Here is a 24,661-nt window from a genome sequence, read left to right on the forward strand (position 1 = left end):
TTTTTATTTCATGGATAATATTAGAATAAAGAAAAAGCGTCATCTATTTCAGAAAGATCTAAAACTGATATCTATGGTAGATTGACAAGAATAATAGAACAATCTAAAAGATTTTTTAATAAAAGAAAGAAAGTAAATAAAGAGAAAGAATGATATTTAATGAACAATATTACAAACCACGATGGTAGAATGTTTATAAATAATATAAACATACTTGTATGAGCTCTTTGTTCTAAACCATGTCAAAATGGAAATGGTAAAGTTCAATTCTTTCAATCCAATTGTGATAACTTTCAGAATTAGATTTAAACTTAATTTCTAAAGATATAATCGAAGGTATTTAAATGCTATCTGCAATCCCAATAAATGCATTTGTTAGTTTATACAAATGCAATAATTTTCTATTCAGAACTTTGTAAGAATAAGTAATTTTTTTTTATTTCTTGTTTCACAAAGTTGATTAAGAATCAGAAGAATTGGATATAAGTAGGATCAGATCAAGTATGAGTTTAAAGCCTCACGCCATAATAACACAATTATGATGTTAATAATATCTATTAAAGCGTTAGTTTAGATCATCACGTTTCTAAAGCTTTTTAACTATAAAGTTAGTTTATGGAGGACGTAGCGTCGGTCTCCAAATAACACAAGGAGTCTAACTTCAGAATATATTTGATTCTAAGAAATAACAAGTCTATTCGTATCGGTATCAAATCACATGAATCAACTAGAGTGAATGCAGCGTAGAATTCTTCCAGCTCTTTCCTTTGTTCCTGGCTCTGTTGTAAGGAGGCCGCTGGGACTCGTCTTCCACAAGTTATCCATTTTTCATTAAGGAAATCATTACATATATTTTTTATCCAAACAGGTTGAAATGAGTGAATTGGACCTCCCTCTTTCCAACCTTTTCGAATTAATAAATTGTTTCCACTAAGTTCTCCCCCTAACAATAAAAACTGGAGAAGGACTTATGAAGAATTTTAAATTCGAATCGTGGCAAAGCACACGAAAGTTTAAGTTAAGAGCACTCTGTTCTGTTTTGCATTAAATTTTGCTGCGTTGACATTGCTGTTTCGTTCTTTAAACTTTAACAAGTTTCACAAAAAACTTCAAAATTTCTATTTTTTACTTGAAACATGGAATTATTTCGTTGAACGTGCTTTTAAAATCATGAGAACTAAAAATATGTATGATCATAACAAAATTTCCACCTTTACAAAAAATATTTTTCATTTAATCAACGGTTAAAGTAATCAAAACTCATTAATACATCGTTAATACACATCGTGAATACAATAAATCAATGTTTATATATAATATATGTATCTATGTGATATTATCAACATATACTGACTGTTCAACGTTCGAACGAACCCCAAAAATATCCAGATTCATGTTGCTTAACAATCCCTTTTAAATCATAATGTGTCACAATTATTTTATTTTGTACATGTACCTTGGAAATAAATGTAATATTTTAACATTTTTCAACATGATTTTAACATTTTAACATGATTTTGTGCCCTGTTAAAAAAGAGTGGTCTGTCCGATTAACAACGGTACCCTTAAAAGTTTTCTCTGATCAAGAATCCATGAGATATCAATCACCTTCTCTTTGAAAGTTGATTATTTTCAAATGAAGTTTTTCCATAAACACTTTCGAGCCATAAACACTTTCGAGCCATAAAAATTACACTGTTCACCGGAACAGGGCTTTTAATGTACCGTTGTGAATGGGGGGCATACCTCTTTTTAAGGAAAGGTCACTAGAAACTACAACGACCATCCACCTCCAAAATTCAAGTGTTCACGTAAAACTAACGTCAATTGATATGGGATATAAGTTCATAGTTAATCAGGTTTTATAAAGGTTGGATAACATTATATTGACTCTATCCGATATTTTAACGTAAAACTAATATAAACACATTTACGATTGTTCAAAAGATATTCCAATTAATGAAGAGGATTGATTTCACTCATTCAGTATGACTGATACACAACGAGTTGGAATTTAAGTTCGGAGAAAAAAATCATGCTAGGGGCGTAAATAAGGATTGTTTTTACCCCCCCCCCCCCTAGAAAAATATCATGATGAATATCAAATTATTGGTTTTAATTGGGTTTGATTTGCATTTTCCACTCATTTCTGGCATTTACACACTCCATCAAATAAAGGCTTCATTTCATACCTTTCAGCTTTCACCTTGTTTTATATCCTTCATTACATCCTTCAAAAACTGAATTTATTTTAAGTAAGATAAAAAATAATAGTTTACTCTAAGAGGAAAAAGATGTTACATTTTTAAATCTTTAGAAAAGCTACTCTGCAAAACTTTGAAGAAATATTGTCTTTGTTTATATTCTTATTTCTAATTTCTAAAATTTTCCTGTCTTCAATGTATTATGTTAAGATCTTAAAAAAATCTAATATGGATATGACATTATTTAGAAGTAAAAATGTACATTTTCTAGTCCCTTTATCTTTTCAATCCAATATCGCAGACCTTTTATATTTCAAAGTATGAATTCTGTTAGATCAAATTATCTAAGTTTGAAATATCAAAGTTATACGCTATCAGGTTGCAACGATATAGGGATTAGAAAATTTTAGTTTGTGGCGAAAACTCAATTCCTTTAAAAGATATTCAATTTTAAAATCAAGTTTTAAAATTCTAGGGGGGGGGGGGGTAAATAACCCCAATAACCCCCCTTATTTACGCCACTGAATCAAGCCTTCCTATTAATTGATATACTCCCTGAACAATGTTTTTGACAACATTTTCCGTCCTTGTTCAAAACCGAGAAAATATTATGGCCTTTTTATGAAATTACTACATAAAAATATTTAAATTCTAATAGAATTAGAGTATTTAGTAAATATTGCTGATAAATCTACACCCCCTTTCATTTGTCTTGCGCATCAATAAGGTGTAAGAATAATCAATAAAAATTTGAGTATGACTTAGTAAATATTGCTGATGAACCTACACCCCCTTTCATTTGTCTTGAGCAGCATACTGTTCTAGTCAAGTATCACACCAATAAGGTGTAAGAAGAATCAATAAAAATTTTGCGAGAATCTAAAGATTAGTAAGACAATTTAAAGAATTGCTTCCTGCTCGATCCAAAATATTGTTCATTTAAATAAATTAAACTTTGTTTATTTTAGGAAAGTTGTGGATTTTCTTTAATATATCGCACAAATCTGACCAACCTTTAGGAATCTATCCCCTAATAATGCGGCTCTTTGTCTGTTAGCAGCTTTATCTGATCAAAAATGTGGAAGATAAGGTTGTTTTTCTGACTTGAAAAATGTTTAACTCTGATCATTTTCCACTGTTTCATACACGAAAGAAATGCGCATTCACTTTTAAAAATAACCAGTTAAAAAACAATTACAAACAAAAAGCATGGATATCTAATTCTTACTTAATCAGACAAAGCTTTTACGGGTACCGTTGAAAATTTGCATGGAGGGTCACTTGAAATAACGCTTGCAGTTCCTTTAAGTAGTACCATATTATTGCTTCAAGTTATTTTGAAACTTTTTTATTATTTATGTATCTATATATCTATACACTATACACTACAGCTTACACACTATAACAGCACTAGTTTTATATTGATACAGTGTATTTTACTAATAACATGTTTGACTGGGTAGTATTTATTGTAGATTACAGTGATTACAGGTCTGTAATCTATAAAATGAAGGTTACAGTGATTACAGGTCTGTAATTTGTTAAATGTGGATTACAGTGATTACAGGTCTGTAATCCATCTAATGTAAATTACAAACGATTAAAGGTCTGTCATTTGTTTAATGTGGATTACAGTGATTACAGGTCTGTAATCTATCTAATGTAGATTACAAACGATTAAAGGTCTGTAATTTGTTTAATGTGGATTACAGTGATTACAGGTCTGTAATTTATTTGAAGTAAATTACTGGTAAATAAGACTTGTAATCTGTTTAATGTTGATTACAAATAATTACAGGTATTCAATAGATCTAATGCATATAACAGGAATTACAGAAAGTTTTAGGTCTGTTATCTATTTCATGATATTCTTCGAAATAGATACTTTGGAATACATCGGCGGCTATTGCATTACTATGTGAGTGAAGTAAATAATTTATTATAGAATATAGACATTATAGTTCTGTCCGTCAAGACTGTATGGAATCTTGGCTTCCTGTAGAATCCTTATTCTTGGTCCTAGGGGTAGACCCAGTTTTTCAAGTCTAAAATAAAAATATTTTATCATAATAAATTTACAGGGCGCTTAGCAATCAATAATTTAAAAGGCAATAATCTTTGTTTTCTGATCTTTTTGTTAAGTCACGTATTTACAATTCGAAAAATTAACAAAGAAAAAGTTTCCAAGCATTTTCATTTTTTTAAACCAAAATAAATTGAGATCTAGATCCCCTCTCAAAAATTTATTTTTAAACTTTTATAAGAAATTTCATCAAACATTTTGATTATGTAAGTAAAACTTACCGGTCTTCTGACAAATAAGGTAGTTCCAGCATTCCTATTTTAGCCTCCTCGAATAAACCAGCATACTTCTCGTAACCAAGACTCTTCAAATACAATCGAAGCAACGGCGGCTCATCGCCGAAAAATTTGGTCAGTTTCTTTACCCTGTTCTCCGTTTGTTGTGACACCCTGGGGTGATTATTAAAAAATTCTTGAGGTTCCAGAAGTCCACCCTGTGGTAAAGAAGTTGATGGCTGACCTCGGGACATCTTTAACTGCTGAAGTTCGGCCCTAAATATCAAAATAAAAATATAAATATAACGGTTTTGAAATAGTTCTTTATTTACGCGAACGTTTTTTTTGACACAATTTTAATTTGAGTTAAACAACGAATGACAAAAATCCTATAATCTTGGCCCCTTGGGATTTAAAAAATTTGGTTCTTGCAAAATCTTTGCCAAAAAATATAATAAGGTAACATTTTCAAGTTCAAGCAGCCGCTAGGGGATCGGAAGGCGCTAGTATCGGCTTTGGCAGCCATTTTCATCTGCTAGTTGCTGGCAAAAAGAGGACAGATTTACTCTGGGCAAATTTTCAGTTCCCATCCTCTTCCCCTTTCCATGGATATCTTTCGGAAGAGGGGAAACTACCCTCTCTTCAGTTTAGGTCCTCCAGGTAACTTGACCCAGGGCCGGTGAACAGGATTCACCGGCTGGCAACTACAGGTTGATCAGCAGGGTTGAGATTATTGCTCAGCATACAGCTTAGAGAAATCCTTTTCCGGTTCATCAATGTGGAATTAGCGTTACTACTCCCCCCCTCTCTGCCTACTGAGAGGGGTATAGGCAGTTAGTTATAGGGTATATCAGTCGGAACGATAACATCTTCGGCCCGCCTGACTCCTTCATGGAGCTACAGATATCTAGCCTTGCATTGAATGCTAACATTTAGGCCAACAATGTTCTAGAGTTCCAAGCTTATTGTGCGGCCCAGGGACAACATATTCCCTAACCCAAGCACCAGTGATAAAACTGCCATCTCCCCCGATACTGAAGCCTATAAATGTGAGCGAACCTGCTGTCAAGATATTGCTGACCTGCTTACCACCAACATGAAGCTCCAACTCCTATGATCTTGATCACCATTATACATCAATAGTACCTTCTTTTATTTTCCAACCACTTAAGATGTTCCTTATACGAAACTATTTTAAATCTTTTATATTTCAAACAATTCAATAAAGTTATCGAATAGCCGTTATTTCTTTTTTTTAGCTGACTTTTATGTCAACAAATGTATGATGGTTCAGGTGAAAATAAAATACGTAAGAAAGTTTATTATGAGCCAATTGAAAATATGATATTAAATAGTTTTGTTCTGATCGGTATTTGTTGAAACGGACTATTCATATTGAAATCTCAACTGAATATACATTCATTGTGGATTTACAAGTAAATACTTAGTCACCACTCAAATAATCAAAACATTTTCAGGAATGCATTAATTGAACTTATAAATACATATTGATTAAGCAAAAGAAGCAATGTATTCTTCTTGTCTGTAGTAGACTTTGACATCCACCATTAGCAAAGGCCGTAAACCCATTCTTGTGGACTGTGGCAGACTTTGCCATCCAGTACCATTAGCAAAGGGTGTGAACCCATTCTTGTTGACTGTAGTAGACTTTCACATCCACCATTAGCACAGGGTGTGAACCCATTCTTGTTGACTGTATAAAGGTTATATATAACGTAGTTATGCAATCCCAATATGGGTATGACGGTATTTTATAGTATAGTAGACTTTTACATCTACCATTAGCAAAGGGTGGGAACCAATTATCGTTGACTGTAGTGTACTTTGACATCTACCATTAGCAAAGGGTGTGAACCTATACTCATTGACTGTAGTAGACTTTCACATCCACCATTAGCAAAGAGGTTAAACCCATTCTTTTTAACTGTAGTATACTTTGACATCCACCATTATCAAAGGACGTGAACCCATACGTGTTGACTGTAGTAGACTTAGACATCTACCATTAGCAAAGGGTGTGAACCCCTTCTTTTTGACAGTATAAAGGTTATATATAACGTAGTTATGCAATCCCAATATGGGTATGACGGTATTTTATCTAGAATTTACTATGGGCCTCTGCATTTATTACATATATACCGAATTAAACTTTTACATATAAATAGAGTATCATTATTACAGGAGTACACTTTATATATCTATATTTATATCTACCTTATTTCGTCCAATTCTTTACAAATAGTATGCTGGGTTCGCATTTCTGATGAGAGATGTGCCACAGAGCGAGCTAGAGTTACAACATGAGACTCCAGGCGTTGAAATCTTTTATTGTAATTTTTATCTTTTCCAACAGTTCGACTCTTCCGGTCATCCTTTCTCCTGTCTTTACTGTACAGGTGTCGACTCCCTAAAATATGTTTTCAAAAATAATTTTTTTCAAATTTTGTTCTTTCTTAAAACTTGATTTTTATTTTCAACGGTTTGATTATTTGTGATAATTGATAATGAAAGGTTTTTGATGCGTCATTTGATTCAAAGTTTGGAATGTTGAATAGATATTTTTGATAGAAAATACGGATTTTAAAACTCATCCCATTTATTTCTAAACATTCATTTTTTGTAAATAAATCGCAATCAGACATACCTATGCTACTAACACTTGGTAACGACGACATGGAACCGTACATCTAAAATTACATCTTTGAAATTCCTTTAAATTATTAAAAAGAGACTTTTTTGGCATTAAAAAGTGATGCTCTCATTATAAATTTATGAACAAAAATTTGTTCGATAGTAGCTCAGTTATAGTTTAAAAATGATTTCAAAGAAGCTTTCCTTTCTACGACCAGGTTGTCCTCCGTTCATGTCTCCGGCAGCAGGGGTTCGACCAAACTTTCTTAATCCTGACAAATATATTACTTTATATATTTTAGTATAGGGTCACCCACAAAGGATGAGACTTCAGAGACGATTGTACGGAATTTGTTTATCCGTTTTCTTGCATTCAGGGTTCCGTGTAGACCAAAACTTGGTTATTTCTGTGCATAAACATTTAGTAAACCATCAAAATACTCAATTGAATGCAGAAACCAAAAATCAAGCTTCAAATCGTCATTCTTTTAGAGTTTTGGGTCATCTTTACAGTCTCATCTTTTGTGAATAATCCTTAACTTCACATCCGGGCCCACAATCCTCCCTAATCATAGTTTACTTCATAGAAATTATCAGCAGACATAGCATGTTGGAATCCTCAAGACTAGTGCTTTAACATAGACTAGGTGTGCAAAAATACAAAATAACTCGTTCCTGCAAAATATTTGCAAAATGACTACATGAATAGGATATTTGGATCTTTTCATGACAATACCTCGTTTTAAAACCGTCTCTTTGTGTCCGAGCATATAAATTTAAATTCTCCTAACTCTTCCTTGTTTAGTTTATTCTCTCAATCCATCTCTACTCAGTTTTTCCTCTCAATCTGTCCTTGCTTAGTTTCTCCTCTTAATCGATCCTTGTTTATTTTCTCCTTTCAATCCGTCGTTACTTAGATTCTCTTCTCATTCATCCTTGCTTACTGCTTAGTTTCTCCTCTCAATCCCTTCTCTTCTCAATTCATCCAATTGCTGAGAAACTGAAACTGAGAAACAAGGACGGATTGAGGAGAGAAACTGAGTAAGGATAGATTGAGAGGAGAAATTAGTCAAGAACGGATGAAGAGGCCGGATTGGCGGGGGAAGGCAGGCGGTAACAAGCCACAAAAGTTTCCCCTTCCATGTCACATTTTACCTTTTTGTCTTCCGGCAGCCATAAGCCACAACCGTACAGTCTTCCATGCCACATCAATTGAGTCTTCCGACAATTCTTTGTTTTTTTTTCTATGGTTAATTTAGTGTTTTGAAATCCCGATTTTGAAAATTCCAGCCGCGTCACGCAATAAAATTTTTTTTTACAAATCTAAATTTAATTTTCATAAAAATTGGATTATTTTTTTGAGAGCAAAATGAATATCAAAATTGACGCAAAATAAAATCCGCTTTAGTTTTGAAGGGCACCCTTGTGTGTAAATGTGTGTAAGGAGAAAATTGCTAAAACAACTTTTTTTTTGATGAAATCTGTAACGCGTAAGTAATAAGAGTAAATATTATGATTTTTATTATATTTTCTGATTCCTCAGACTACCCCGAACAATTTGTCTATGCTCCCGCAATACGAACAAATGACTTATTTACCTGCTAAAATATAAAACAAACTACCTCTTTTTTATATTACTTTATACATTTGTTTCTCATCTCACATCATCTCATTAAACACATATTTAAACCTATTAAATTTTGTTTTGTGTTTTGTCATAAAAAAAGATTAATATAACCTATACACGTAGGTAACTTGTGAACATTTCTGCACATATTTAGCAGGGACGAGTATTTTGGATTTGCACACTTAGTCTTTGTAAAGCACTAGTCTTGAGGATTCCAAAATGCTATTTCTTGACCCCTGATCATTACTTTGGAGTAAATTATGGCTAGGGAGGACTGCATGTTATTTTTAATTGATTCATATTAATTTCAGTTGTCTTTTTTAATTTTAATTGTTACCTAATAACTTTAAGACCTCTGTATACATAGTCTCTAATCCATCAAGCTGTCGCCGAATAGCCTGAAATTAAATGATAAGTCAGATATGTCAGAGGTAGGAATTTAAAAGAATTAAATGCGAGATTTTCAATGTTTAACTTCAAGCAATATCCACAAATTATGTAGAAGCTGTGACGTGAACTTTTGATCGAGATTAAGCTCTCGCGTATTTCAAATTAAAACTAGCTTCTGAATCCAGATTTTAACTCGTTAAATTAAAAAAAATTTTAAAAATTAAAAAAAAAAATTCGGGAAAATATTTATTTTATTGTTTTCCAACATTTTATAAAAATTCATTCAAAATTTAATGAGATATAACAAAAAATGTAAGGCAATTATTTACGTTAATGAAGTCATAAATAAAGGAATTGAGTTTTAGCCACAAATTCTGATTTTCAAATCGCTTTATCTTTGCAACCTGACGGTGTTAGCCTTTGATGTTTCAAACTATTATTATTTGAACTTAAATAATTCATAGTTTGAAATATCTAAGGTCACTGACATTAAAATAAAAAGATATAGGGATAAGAAAATCAGAGTTTGTGACAAAAACTCAACTCCTTTTTCTAAAAATTGAAAAACAATATAAAAAAAAATTTCCCAACAATTTTTCAAAAAATTACATTTTTCAAAAATATTTGTTTCTACAATATTCTATAATTGTCAGTTTTCAAGCGATTTTGACTTTTCAAAGGTATAATTAGATGAACGTCGTGTTTATGTAAAGTTACAAAGTTTCGCGTTTGAGAAATTTAGATATCTTGAAAATACGACTTATTATTCGATTTTGATATGAACTCTATGGCACACCTTACTGTGCATATATATACTAGATTCAAACTTTGACACCTTGACATCTCCAAGATCTAGAGTATTAAACCTGTATATATCCTAGATCTAAAGTATGAAACCTTGACATCTTCTAGGTCTAGAGTATTAAACGTAAACCTGTATATATCTCCTAGATATAAAGTATGAAACCTTGAAATCTTCAAGATCTAGAGTATTAAACCTGTATATATCCTAGATTTAAAATATTAAACCTTAATATCTCCTGGATCCAAAGTATGAAACCTAGAAATCTCCTAGATCTAGAGTATCAAACCTGTAAATCTCCTTGATTTAAAGTATATCAAACCTGTGCATCTCCAAGATCTAAAGTTGTAGATAACTCCTCGTCTGAGGTTAGATCAGTCTGCAGTGCTATCACACTTTCTATGTCTAAATACAAACATTAAAGGGATTACTTTCCTAAATACATATAACACAAATTTTAAATAATGATCACATTTACTCTTATCACCACTAAAAACGTCCCTAGACCCCAACTTGTCAACAATAAAATGTTCAGACACTATTGCACCTTGGTCTCTTCTAATATTGGCTGCATTTGCTTCTAATCATCTCGATAAATCCAAAAAGGATTCTGCGCATTCATTTCTTGTTTAAATTTATTTAATTTTATTTCTTATTCTAGAAATTTGAGTGCATTTTAAATAATAACTGAACAATCGATTGGTTTTTTTTTAGCAATTTACGGAAATAATTTTTTCCATATTTCAGTACTTTGATCTTCCAAATATCATAAATTCAAATCTTATTTAAGTAATTACTTTGAGTAGATAGCTTATTTTAACATGCTTTAATGATAAAGAATTTGCATAAATGGCCTTGAAAACAAATATTATAGTTTTAAAAATACTTTGATCTTGAGCAGTATTCGAAAAAAAAATTCAGTTTTATACATTTTTACAAATTACAAGCTATCAAAATTGTAACAAAAAAGTTCGTTCAAAATTTAAGCTTATTCATAGAAAATGTTAAATGTTATGTGAATTATTATTTTTAAAAAAATGTATTTAAAACCGGAGTACACATTTTGATGTTGAAAACTTAATAAATAAAAATTAATAAATCTATGACTTAATATTCTAAGATTTAAAAGTTTATTTTCTTACCTAATCCTGTTATAGTTGAAGCCAAATCTTCAGAGGGATCTAGTCTACCTTTGGTGTTTTCTTACCTAATCCTGTAATAGTTGAAGCCAAATCTTCAGAGGGATCTAGTCTACCTTTGGTGTTTTCTTACCTAATCCTGTAATAGTTGAAGCCAAATCTTCAGAGGGATCTAGTCTACCTTTGGTGTTTTCCAAGCTTAAAAAATTAAATTAAGTTTTTATCGAATTTATTTTGAAAATACTCAATCAAACTGTAACACTGAATAACAAAGCCGTGTAACAAAATTTTTAAAGTTACAAATACGTTTTTAAACTTAAAAAAGATAACCGGTTTATGCATTCAAGAGGAAATAAACAACAACAAAAAAGGTGATAGCATCATTTATACACCATGATTAAGTAAATGCTAACCTTTTTCTCAATTCATATTGTTCAAAGTTAATTCCGAGATAATTCACAGTAGAAAAATATATTGCAAAAATTATCAGTTTATAAGAAGGTTAACATGGCGTTTATCTATTTACCGTAAATTATTATTTGTAACGATTCTTCTAGTCGTGTCAACTCTCATCTAAACAAAATTGTCTGATGTTTAAAAGAATGGAAGTGTGAAGGATATATAAGGACAAGGGGAAATTGAAGTTTAAACTGGAGGAAAATCAAAGAAGGTATGATTGAGAACACCAAAGTGGAGTATGATAAGAGTACGTTACAAATCAAAGGGGAGTATGATAAGAATCAAAGGGAAGTATGATACGAATCAAAGGGGAGTATGATAAGACTTAAAGGGAAGAATGATATAAATCAAAGGGGAGTATGATACGAATCAAAGGGGTTTATGATACGAAACAAATGAGAGTATGATAAGAATCAAAGAGGAGTATGACACGAATCAAAGGGGATTATGATAAACATCAAAGGGGTGTATGATAAGAATCAAAGAGGAGTATGATACGAATCAAAGTGGAAGGAGTATGATACGAATCAAAAGGGAGTATGATACAAATCAAAGGGGAGTATGATAATAATCAAAGGGGAGTATGATACGAATCAAAGGGGAGTATGATACGAATCAAAGGGAAGTATGCTAAGAAGCAAAGTGAAGTAAGATAAAAATCAAAGGAGAATATAATAACATGAAAGGGGAGTATGATAAGAAGCAAAGTGGAGTATGTAGCGAATTAAAGGGAAGTTTGATAAGAAGCAACAAGAAATATGAGACGAATCATAGGGGACTGCGAGGAAATCAAATGGGAAAAGGAAGAGAACCAAATGGTAGCATGAGAATCAAAGGGAAGTGTAAGGAAAATCAAAGGAGAGAATGAAGAAAATCAAATGAGGGGTATGAAGAAAATCAAAGGGGAATATGAAAGAAATCAAAGGGTATGTGAGAAACAAAGGGAAGTGCGATGTAAACCAAAGGGAAATATAAAAAACCAAAGGGGGTATGAGGAGAATCATAGAGGAACAGTGGAACTTTGAGGAATGTAAGAGTGTTGGGTCATTTCATAGATAGGACATTTCATAGATAGGACATTTTATAGATAGGACATTTCATAGATAGGACATTTCATAGATAGGACATTTCATAGATAGGACATTTCATAGATAGGACATTTCATGGATAGGTGTCATTTTATAGATAGGACATTTTATAGATAGGACATTTCATAGATAGGACATTTTATAGATAGGACATTTTATCGATAGGAAATTTCATGGATACCAACCAACGATAACTAAGAAATGGCAAAGATGTACAACACAACTCACCATATCCCGATTATCAGTAAGTAAAAGATCTGGTCTTGCAAGTTTTCCCGGTGATGAACTTTTATTTTTTGCCCTAAACATTAAACATTGAAAAATTAACCGAACCGTTACCACAATCTCTCACAACCTCCCAACACTAAATCTAAGCAAACTTTGGTATTTTTTTTATATAACAAAAATCATAATTTGAAATTCCATATGTCTATGCTATGTGACATATATGACATTAAGTAGCACAGATATCAGGATTGGAAAATTCTGATTTGTGGTGACGTTTTAATTCATTTGACTACAAAGTACACAATGGTGCATGGTGTATGTTAAAAAGTATGATATTTAACTTCTTGGATAAACATTTAGAGTTTAGACCACTTTTCACATTTAACATAATGTAATTCCCAATATTCCTATAATATTGTGTAAAATGAAAGTGTGAAAAACTAATTTGTACTAAAATGTACATGCTTGGTTCACAAAGTGTCCTTAATTGCTTTGTCTGATCAAGTATGAATTAGATTTTAATATTCATAATTTTAATATTCATAATTTTAAAAAATGTTTATTTTTAAAGTGGTTTCTCTACAAAAATGACTTCTGCATTTCTGCTGAAGGAAAACAATTAGAAATTATGAAAATGAAACACTATTCAAACCTAGAAAAACTACAATATTATATTGATCAGATTAAGGTTTTAACATAGAGAATAGAATATATATTAGAGGGGAATTTACTAGAAAAAAGTGTAAAACGGCCATTTTGTTGTTTATAGAAAATCTAAAATTATTGTTAAAAGAAAACCAAATTATGAAATAGGCTGGTTTCATAATTGACCAATGATCATTTCACATGGACTCTATGCCTTCCACTTTACAAACAATGATTTTCCGTTATAACAATAAATCAAATGATGTTTTTTATTCACCTAATTCATTTTATAAAGTTTATTTAACAGTTTAAAAAATTCGAAATTGAAATGAATAGTCAGGGAACATACTGTATTTATGTACTCTACTGAACATTAACATGATTTAAGTACACTTTGTACTCCCTTTCAGGCTGAAAGGGCCTGACAAAATTCATACCGAGAGCTTCCTTAAATTCCCATCTAATATATATTCTATTCTCTATGGGTTTTCAGGATACCCGAACGGTGTGTACTGTGTACTGTGTACTGTGTACTGTGTACTGTGTACTGTGTACTGTGTACTGTGTACTGTCTATACCTAAAGGCAGGTGATGATTCCGGAGTATGACTGCGTGAATGCGAAGGGGATAAAGGAGGTAGTGGTGGGGTTCCTAGAGAATATACTTAAATACTTTTTATGACATGGTTAACAATGGTAGCCAGAAAAAAACTGAAATGATTGTCGTCTATTTTCTATTCTATGAAATGTCAAAAACTCAGATCTCCAAAGAATGTTATATCCTCAATAGCCATGCACGTCATTCAACAATTCAAATTACTGCACCCTTTAAAAACTATTTCTACATTCGAATAGTTTCGAAAAAAAGGAACTGAAATTTGACACAACATTTTATTTTGTAATCCATATATTTTTGCAACCCGATGTCGTAGACCCTTGAAATTAAAACTATGAACTCTGTTATTAGTTTCCAAGGTTTACATCATCAGTATGTGGCAAAATTTATAAAAATGAAACCTGAATTTTCTTAGAAATATGTCAATTATAACAGTTACCAATTACAAATTTTTTCATGATAAAAAGAAAAAATAAGACTGCAATCATGTCACTATTTTTGGTTACCACTGTAAAAAAATTTGCAATCTTATAAAATCTAATCATAGATATAAAAAAAACTACATTGATAATCATTACAAGACGATAGTCGGCCTCTTTAGAAGAGTTCCACAACAGTAAACACAGAGTCAACTAGGAATGGTAAGAGGCATCTACCTCTACCTCATATATCTCTAAGCCTGTTAAGCTAGGCCCGAACATAAACCTGTTAAGTTATGAGTAAATATATTCTAGAATAGTTATCCCTGTGTTTTACAAGAGTCCGTCCTCACGTCCTCTATAGTAAAGATATTACAATTACATAGAAATAAATCTTTTATAAATTTCTAAATGGAGAAATTAATTTTACCTTGTCCGTTTTTCTTCTCATGTTCTCTATCTGCAAGGTGTCCCTGATTCCCCGGGTTCCCTTGGTTTCCCTGGGTCCCTTGGTTTCCAAGTATGCTATTAAGTTCTGTTTCAAGGTTTTCATTTTCTAACTCGATATTTTTAGCTCTCTCCCTACTGGCTGACCTAAACTCCAAAAATCTAATTAGTTTGATCCATGGATGTATTAATATTGATATGAACAATGGACTTATCATTTAAATATTTTACATTTTATCCTCTGGGAATACTACTATTTTATTACATATATGTTTATGCGCGATATGACCAGATGTACAATGCAAATGCACCAACGGCAATGTATAAATGCAATATATCCATATTCTAGCTTTTTTCTAGTTTTTTTCGTACTTCTTACAAATATTAGTAAACATTATTTGGACAGGACACGGGCGTAGATTAAAATGCATGTTAAAGCTGAAATCTTCTCTAATTATATTCACCTTGAATTTGGTTTGGGAGGAACTTGTGGCGGATGTTTACCAGGCGGCGGAATCCAGTTTTGAGAGGCTTGTTTGGTTTGTTGGTTGGACATATTCGGACCCGTCATAGCGGTTTTAAAGCTTTGGTTTTCATAAGAGTTTCTTTTCAATTGATCGTCAGGACTTGCAGTCAGGACTCTAAACAATTACAAGATTGTTTTTGTCTTAAGAAATATGTAAGAGATATTTCACAGAATTTCATTTGTTTTCTGTAACGTAAAGGGACTGTTAACGTAATCTTAGGTGACCCCCTAATTAAAGAGTCTCAACGGGTGCCTATATATCTTTATCTAACAGCAATGAGGAAGTTATCATCGTTTTTCTATCTTATAGTGTGTTTAATCTTGATATTGTTTTATTTTTCTCTTGCACGGTCGACGCAATAATCCGAAAGTCATCTTTATAGAGAATCGACTATTGAAAATGAAAAAATTCAGACAAAAAAGTCCTTTTTTCTCAGAAAAGGGTTTAAAGGCCGGATACCATTCGGAATGGGAGATCGTAAATACTTCAAGGGGGCTGTCAACGTAATTTATAAAAAGTAAAAAATACGGAGACATCTGATAAACTTCAATTCTGGTTTCCCTTGAAAACTGACTTCAAGGGGGCTGTCAACGTAATTTATAAAAAGTAAAAAATACTGAGACATCTGATAAACTTCAATTCTGGTTTCTCTTGAAAACCGACTTCAAGGGGGCTGTCAACGTAATTTATAAAAAGTAAAAAATACGGAGACATCTGATAAACTTCAATTCTGGTTTCTCTTGAAAACCGACTTGCGGATCATTTTAGAAAAGAGAAAGAACTAAATTGGCAAAATTTATTACTTCCTGAGATGGAAAAACGAAGATATTTATTCATCATGCAGAATCAAGTGAAAAACGTAAACGGTTCATGACTTTAGAATCATAATATCTAAACGGTTACCTTGGGCCAAGCATTTGTCTTTGATCCATTTCCATTGATTGGTTCAAGGACATATTTAATGATCGGTTCAGCTGCTGGGGAACATGGGATTTATTCAAACTGTGCTGGGATACATTCAGATTCTGAAATATTTATATTACAGATTAAATTGTTTACCTAGTTGTAAAGATTGTACACCTGGTGGTATGGATTGTTTACCTGGTGGTATGGATTGTTTCCCTGGTGGTATGGATTGTTTACCTGGTGGTATAGATTATTTACCAGGTGGTATTGATTGTTTACCTGGGTGGTGTGATTGTTTACCTGGTGGTATTGATAGTTTACCTGATCGTATGATTGTTTACCTGGGGGTATAGATTGTTTACCTGGTGGTATAGATTGTTTACCTGGTGGTATGGATTGTTTACCTGGTGGTATAGATTATTTACAAGGTGGTATGGATTGTTTACCTGGTGGTATAAATTATTTACCAGGTGGTATGGATTGCTTACCTGGTGGTATAGATTGTTTACCTGGTGGTATTGATTGTTTACCTGGTGGTATGGATTGTGTATCTGGTGTTAAGGATTGTTTCCCTGGTGGTATAGATTATTTACCAGGTGATATAGATTGTTTCGCAGGTAGTATGGATTGTTTACCTTGTCGTATGATTGTTTAACTGGTGGTATGGATTGATTACCAGGTGGTATTGATTGTTTACCTGGTGGTATGGATTGTTTACCTGGTGGTATTGATTATGATATCCAGAATTTCCATTGTATCCCGGAGTTGATCGTTCACTGTTATTTCTTATGAACATTTTACTGGCAGTGTTTCTTAAAGTATAATATTAAATGAAATACTTTATTGAAACTATAAATTGTTGAAGAGATTTATAAAAGGTTTTAAATTGTAAGAATTGAAAAATACTATTAAGCTAACTTTGAATTTCTACACTTCCTGCAATCAAGGAAGTATACAAAAACTGACGAGGGTCAACCCAGACCGAAATATATTTTCAATAAAATGTGGACTTAACATCCACAGAGTCTACTTAACTCATTGATTTAAGGGTTGCAAATATTTTTTTTGATTAATCGACGGGATATTTACCGTATGTTATCAGGTCCTGCAAATACATCTCCTCCTCCTCCTGTCTGCTGGGCACCCTGTAGACCCTAAACAATAATAGATCATTCTACATATCCCAAATACATCTCCTCCTCCTCCTGTCTGCTGGGCACCCTGTAGACCCTAAACAATAATAGATCATTCTACATATCGCAAATACATCTCCTCCTCCTCCTGTCTGCTGGGCACCCTGTAGACCCTAAACAATAATAGATCATTCTACATATCCCAAATACATCTCCTCCTCCTCCTGTCTGCTGGGCACCCTGTAGACCCTAAACAATAATAGATCATTCTACATATCGCAAATACATCTCCTCCTCCTCCTGTCTGCTGGGCACCCTGTAGACCCTAAACAATAATAGATCATTCTACATATCCCAAATACATCTCCTCCTCCTCCTGTCTGCTGGGCACCCTGTAGACCCTAAACAATAATAGATCATTCTACATATCCCAAATACATCTCCTCCTCCTCCTGTCTGCTGGGCACCCTGTAGACCCTAAACAATAATAGATCATTCTACATATCCCAAATAAATTGAATAGCTATATAACGAACAAATATAAATTGAATGAAAAGCATTTCCATATGTTTTTACTATTTTCTGCCTACGTAATATTTCTTCCAAGTATAACTGGGTTTTTCAAACTTTTTACACCCTCGAACATAAAATCTGGATCCATCCTAGAACGGTTTCTCAGGACCACAGATCTATATTTAAAGTACGTCTTGCAAGGTTGCATACAAATTATAGTAAAAATTTTCTTACAATCTCGGTTGGATCGCATGAACTGGAAACTTGTTTCTTTCTTTCAAACCACTAATTGAGTTAATCATTTAAATGCTAAATAAAAGAATTAATCAAGTTTTATCGTCTGGTTAAATGAGTTTCTTTCTTTATGAGTTCTGCATGAACTGGAAACGAGGCGTAAAATGTTTGAAATAATGTAAAACAGATCTTTGGTTAATGTTTTTTTTAAAATATTAAAATTGCAAATTTATAACTATTTCACCTGCATCCTTAGCATGTGGATAGCTGAGTTCTGGGCTTGATTATCCATAGTCTGATGCTTTGGTATACTTAACATTTGCTTTAAGTTATTCTGCACCTAAAATAAAGTTTTATCATCTCTTTCAAATGTTTTTGATAATTAAAAATAATACTGATACTAGTGATGATAATCATAATTAAAGTAATATCAATACTAATAACTAGCCGGAGTACCGGGCGTGAGGTTCTGGGATATGAAAATGGCGAAGTTTTTCAAATTTGTTAGCCTATCACCCCCCGGGGTACCATGGGTTCCCTCAAAAATAAAGTCTGCCATTTTGCCAGCTTTAGTGAACAAATGTAACTTTAAAAAAAAGCATCTTAACATTTTACCATTTATTGCTACTAAATTTTTCTAGTTTTTAACAAACTTCTTTATATATTTAAAGTTTTGGTGAAAGCGAGGAGCTTTAGTATACAGATAATAATGATAATAATAACAATAACAATAGTAATAATACCTGAGAACCATGTTCATGGTTTATAGTATGCCTATACCCAACTGGGGATCCTGTGTTTATATTTGGATCTCCCATATTAAGCCTAGAATATAATAATGCAATATTAAAATCAACTAAATCATGTACTTTTCCTCCTTTTTCTGTTTTGGTATTGATATCTTTTTTTTTCTACTAAAAATTAGAGTTGCTGTCAGTGACACATCCAAAAAAGTACTTTATCATAATTTCTACACTACATATTATTAGATTAATTAAGGAGAATTTTAAGTAAACCATAATAGATGGCAAAAACCAAAAAGTATATTATTTGAAAATTTATTATTCTGAAATCACTTATCATTTAAAACAATTGCCCAGCAAAACGTTTCTAAGAGCTAAAAAATACACATTTGAAACATTAAAAAGGTTGGTCGGATAAACTAACCCAGAAATCTGAATGACTGTGCCGTTTTATGGTTTCATTTCAAATTGATTAAACTATTATTTTTTTAACATTTTTAACCAAAACAATTAAATTTTTTAACCGTATGGGTCTGAAAACAAAACATATCTTTTACCTTGAAAAGTAGTTTTGTTGTGCCGACGGTTGTTGGGGGGATGCAGTCGGTACAAGTGGCCCAAGAGGTGGGGCACGATAAGGGGGAGGTATAACTAAACTGCCCCGCCCCTCCCTCTCATCAGAAAGTCCATACCCTGTCTGTTGCATCTGAAATACAAAGGAACTGAACACTCGCCACAAGCTCTTATTTTCTGACCTTTATATCTTTGGTGCCGTGACAAACTCCTGAAAGACAAACTCCTGAAAGACAAACTCCGGAAAGACAAACTCCTGAAAGACAAACTCCTGACGAGACAAACTCCTGACGAGACAAACTCCTGAAAGACAAACTCCTGAAATTATGAAATTTTTCTCTGAATGAAATTTGATAAAATTCATTAACTTTAGAAGAAAAATCCGCAAATATTCTAGAAAAAATTCTCAATCTTTAGTAATTTGAATATGCTTCTAGCAGCAAAGTATTACAATGATCAGAATAACCAGCAAATTTATTATTATTTATTTTTTATTATTTAGGGTTAGGTTAGGTTGAGACACTTTCTGGGCCGAGCGCTGNGGGGGGGGGGCAAAATTTAAACAGTAAATTCAAAACTTTTGGCTTCTTGGATACTTTAAAGGTACACATAAGGTCCAATTACCTTACAAGTATTACAAGTATCTATACTTCAAACAAAACTATCAGAAAAAAAACAGTAAATTAATTTTTTCAATTCTCTTCACTCTTTAGTTTCAGATTTAAAAAGTGTATAGCTCTGAGTTCTGGGGGGTGGGGGCTACGCCCCCTCCTTTACAGGTCTAGGTGGGCAATGCCTCCCTGTTAATGTAATTTCTTTATTTTTTGCCTGAGAACCAAGTACAGTGAGTGTAAAAAACCTACAATGAATTAGACATCGTTGTTTCTAGAAAAAAGTATAAATGGCTAAATGGCATATTTTTAAATAAAGATTCAATTAAAATTATGTTCATTTTAATATATGACATTGACGTGTTTTAAGTATGAAAACATGAACTCATGTAATGAGAAATGTCACATTTTGATTTAGTTTTTCTTGTATTTAAGCATCATGACGAGACTAGTCAGGCCGGTTCTCAATTATGTTTATCATTGGATGTGAAAATTTGGTTTAAATCCTCAAATTCCATGTCTTGGGAAGCAACGCCATTACTAGTTCCTGTTCAATGATTTTGTTCTATAGTGGACTGACTAGTCGTCTAACAACCCCTGTTTCTTTTAAACTGGGAATTAAAAGCAGTGACGTAAAAATTGATAAAAATTAAAAATCATCCATATTCTGACAAAAGAAATGTACATAAAAAAATACCTTCTGATACTAGAAATAGATAACAATTACAAATGTACATAAACACTTACAATAACTACTTTTAAAGAATACAGACAAGCCTAATCTTTTAGTTCGTGTAAATATTATTAGTATAGTACTGTGGAAGACGATGCCTGGCCGCGTTAAACTAGTTCCACAAGATTCAACAGAATGAGATAGAACGGATACGGGGCATTAGTACTGATATCATCTCTACAGTCTACACGTGCGATATCGATATTGACTCTAGTTCTGAACCCTCTAGTAATAAGTTATAAGAAATATATATACTGGAAGTTATCTATGCGTTTTATTAGAGTCTGACTCACGTCCTCTATAGTACAATATAATAATAAGGCTGTGCTTTCATGCTCTTTATTTTATACCCTCTTTTATAAGCTGACCCTACCCACTTTCCTCTACTATTGTCCCCTAAGCACCCTCTCTTAACCACTTCCGCCTCTCCCCCACCCCTAGCTCCCGGCCCCCTCCCCTGTAACATTTCCCCTTCCGTGTACCTCTTTCCTAGCGCCACACCTTTTGTTATCCTTTCAAGTTCTACTCTCCTACGTTAAGTTTTACAAAACTTTAGTGACCGGTATTACATGGGCGGATACAGGATTGAAGTGAGAGGGTGCTAGATTTATTTTGAACCAAAAAAATCCAGATTTAGGAACCAAAAGACGGCCGCAGGGGAAAATTTTTTTAGATAGATATTTTTTTCTGTTTTGCACCAGGTTTTCTTTCCCTTAAGTGCTTTTGAGAAACTATTCTGAAATCTCAGGGTGGGGCTACACACCCCTCTCCTGAATCCGTCAGGGGGTGCAAATGTCCTGCCGCCCCCCCCCCTGTATCCGCCCATGCCGGTATACAAAAAATAATTTTACGGTTACCGGTTTCCAACACTGGTTACTGATATCGGTTCCGATAACATTTTAAAGTATTCGATTTCCGGTAACAAATTCCGACACCGGATACTGAAACCAATCTTCCAGACCATGTTTCAGATCAACCACTATCGTCCATACTAAAATATCAGCAATTTTCAATTCCCCTTGCAGCTTCCAGTATAAGGTTTCTAGGGGTGTACACAGGAATTGGACCAGATAGGGGGGTTTTAAGATTTTTTTTTCTTTCCAGGAGGGGCTCAACAACCGTTTGGGCCTGAAAACCCTTTGGAAACCATAGATTTCATTGATCCGAGGGGGGATGAGACCCCATATAGCCCCCCCCCCCCAGGTGTTACACCTCTGCCGGTTTCCATCCATTTTCTTGTACCCGGTGTCAATAACATGAATAAATTAACCCGTGTTGAGAGACCCAGGTTTGTGGTACCTGGTTATTCATAACTCAGTTTCCATTCAATGTTTCTATTAAGTTTGAGGTATTATTAATCAAAATTATAATCACAATTCCCGTAAAGGTTGATAAATAATTAATTAATTAATCATGGATAAAATAGTTGCAACATTGCCGCCAAGAAGCAGAAAATGAATATATGAAAATAAAAACAAATTTCCGATATTTACACCGGAATTCTGACATAGAAACATAGGTTACGAATACATTTCATGAAATATGTTTTATCTTTATGAAATACATTATTGACTCTGACAATTTTTTCCCATAGCACTTATAACATGTATTACAGTCATTCTTCATAAAATCTTATCACTACGCTTGAAACTGTTTGAAGCGAAGTATATTACTACAAGTTTTCTCAGGCATTCAGGTTGTGTACTGTGTAGCCTGTAGGGCTCGTAGGGCACAGGTGCTTAATGGTTTAGCTTCAAAATGCCAGGTTTAAATCCCCCTGTTGGGCCACCATATTTTTTACAAGACTACTGCCACTATTTAGCCACGCTAGATATTTTAATGGTACGGACATATCTTTCTATATATAGAATATTATTATGTATAGGGTGTCTGAACTAATAATTTTCGTGTAGTTTCAGTACAAATTATCTCATTATTGTTGCGATTTTTTGGGTTTAAAACGTCTTTCTATGCTCTCCCGAGAGTGAGTCTCAAATACTCCACATTTGCGACAGAACTTGGTCTATAAAAACTAATTTTAGGATCTAATTTACAACATTTAATTAGGTCTCAAACGTTTCCCCTAGTTCTTGTAAGCATGGTTATCAAAATGTCAAAGAAAATGTGATGCCTTTGTATCTAACATATCAAAAATCGTAAATAGACATATAGTTTACGGTGCCGTGTGCATGGTGCGAATGGTACATGGTGCGAATTTGGTGCAGTGCTTTTGTAATTTCTTGAAAAACATATTCTTTGGAAAATTTGAGAAACAATTATATAAGTTTTATACTAGTTTTCAGAAAAAGTTTTTAACCTGCTTTTTCTAATTAAACCCTTTAAGGATTTCCCTTCAAAGTTCAAAAAGTATATTTTTTATGTTTCAATTGACATATTTCAATTTTGTTACTATTGTTACTTCTCATTTTATCAAGTCTATCAAGTTATCTTCTAATGAACCATAATATGATGCAACAACATGTTTACTTTTATTTTAAAACAATTTACTTCTAATATTCTGAACTTGATCAAAACTTCAGAAGTAAAAATTAAATAAAATATATCTTAGTAGTTCGGTTCTACGTTTTACACGTCTTGATGCATATTCAAACTATAAAATTAAAACCATTTCAGCAATATTTAAATCGTTCTATTTCTAAACTAGAAAATATTTCTAATTTTTTGTTTTGTAATTTTTATATTTTTTTCTTATTGACAAGATTTAATGAGAGGTGGCTGCACACAATATGATCAGAATTGACATGCTGGAGAAAGAAGGGGGGGGGGGTTCACTTTCTAACATCCCCCACCCCCCCCCCCCCCTACTGCTAATCTAATTTAAACTCAACCTGCTCATGTAACATATACATTTAAATTCACTGGTTTTTAAACGAACAAGAATGTGTCTAGTATGGAGGTGAACACTGCTATCTGGCAACAACTAGGACTGCCAGGTAGGAGGTTTATAGAAGGGTGTAAAGGGCAGTAGGCAGGGCGCGTATGATGTTTATTAAGGAACAGAGAAACAACGGACCTACTGTTCAACAAACAAAGCCGGTTTAACGTTTAATGTGGCAGCATTTCAACTTTTTTGACCTCAACGACCTTAAAATATATACAAGATAATTCAACAAGATCCCCATGATGAGAAAACTAGGACTAAGCATTTGTATTTTTTGGGTATTTAAATTTGTACTTTTTGTTTATATGTTGGATCAGCTCTGGGTATACCAATTTAAAGTGACAATTTCATACAACTTTACTCAGATGGTTTAAGCGCGCTAATAAGCTGAATTCAAATTTGAGGGGGGAAAATATACAAGTTTATTATATTTTTCGTCAAATTTCTCGTAGATAGTATACTTAGCAGCCATTTTAAGCCATTTAATTTAACCCTGTAAGGATAAAAATGTTTATGGGAAAATTATCCTAAAAGGTGAATTTAACTCTACCAGGAATTTATATTATGGATATTTTTGATATGAATCTAAATTTTAACTCGATGAGAAAAGTAAAACAAATCGCTAGTAAAGGAGCATACGTAATTTTAAAAAAGCATAATAAGATGCATGGATATCCTTGGACGGTTTGAATATCCAAGTTTAAATTAATTTACTAATACCGTGAAAATTCCCCAAAAATGACAAGTTAGGGTTTAGGGAGAATACATTTTTA

The 24,661-nt window shown here is 32.9% G+C and overlaps 1 protein-coding gene across 1 annotated transcript; it reads right to left on the minus strand.

The window, feature by feature from the left end:
- Positions 1–3,609: 3,609 nt before the first annotated feature.
- LOC111708686 (uncharacterized) lies at positions 3,610–23,871 on the minus strand. Its single transcript, XM_023482131.1, has 20 exons — positions 23,836–23,871; positions 19,627–19,775; positions 19,070–19,151; positions 18,571–18,666; positions 17,536–17,600; positions 17,165–17,258; positions 16,444–16,565; positions 15,478–15,654; positions 14,997–15,160; positions 14,111–14,183; positions 12,888–12,960; positions 11,639–11,685; positions 11,246–11,310; positions 10,296–10,378; positions 9,119–9,179; positions 7,359–7,426; positions 7,168–7,210; positions 6,738–6,930; positions 4,509–4,778; positions 3,610–4,249 (listed from the first exon to the last, which is right to left on the minus strand). The coding sequence occupies exons 1-20, from the start codon at positions 23,854–23,856 to the stop codon at positions 4,144–4,146; spliced, it is 2,052 nt and encodes a 683-aa protein (XP_023337899.1). The 5' UTR covers positions 23,857–23,871; the 3' UTR covers positions 3,610–4,143.
- Between the last annotated feature and the right edge of the window lie 790 nt (positions 23,872–24,661).

Source organism: Eurytemora carolleeae, unplaced genomic scaffold, assembly GCF_000591075.1.
Source record: "Eurytemora carolleeae unplaced genomic scaffold, Eaff_2.0 scaffold893, whole genome shotgun sequence".
Taxonomy (NCBI): Eukaryota; Metazoa; Arthropoda; class Copepoda; order Calanoida; family Temoridae; genus Eurytemora; species Eurytemora carolleeae.

Excerpts from the sequence above, each read along its gene's own strand:
- LOC111708686 (XM_023482131.1), bottom strand. The coding sequence starts at position 23,856 with ATGTATATGTTACATGAGCAG. Across the intron at positions 10,379-11,245 it reads TTCAACTATTACAGGATTAG|ACATAGAAAGTGTGATAGCA; the intron begins GTAAGAAAACAC and ends GTTTGTATTTAG. Across the intron at positions 7,211-7,358 it reads GACAACCTGGTCGTAGAAAG|ATGTACGGTTCCATGTCGTC; the intron begins GAAAGCTTCTTT and ends ATGTAATTTTAG.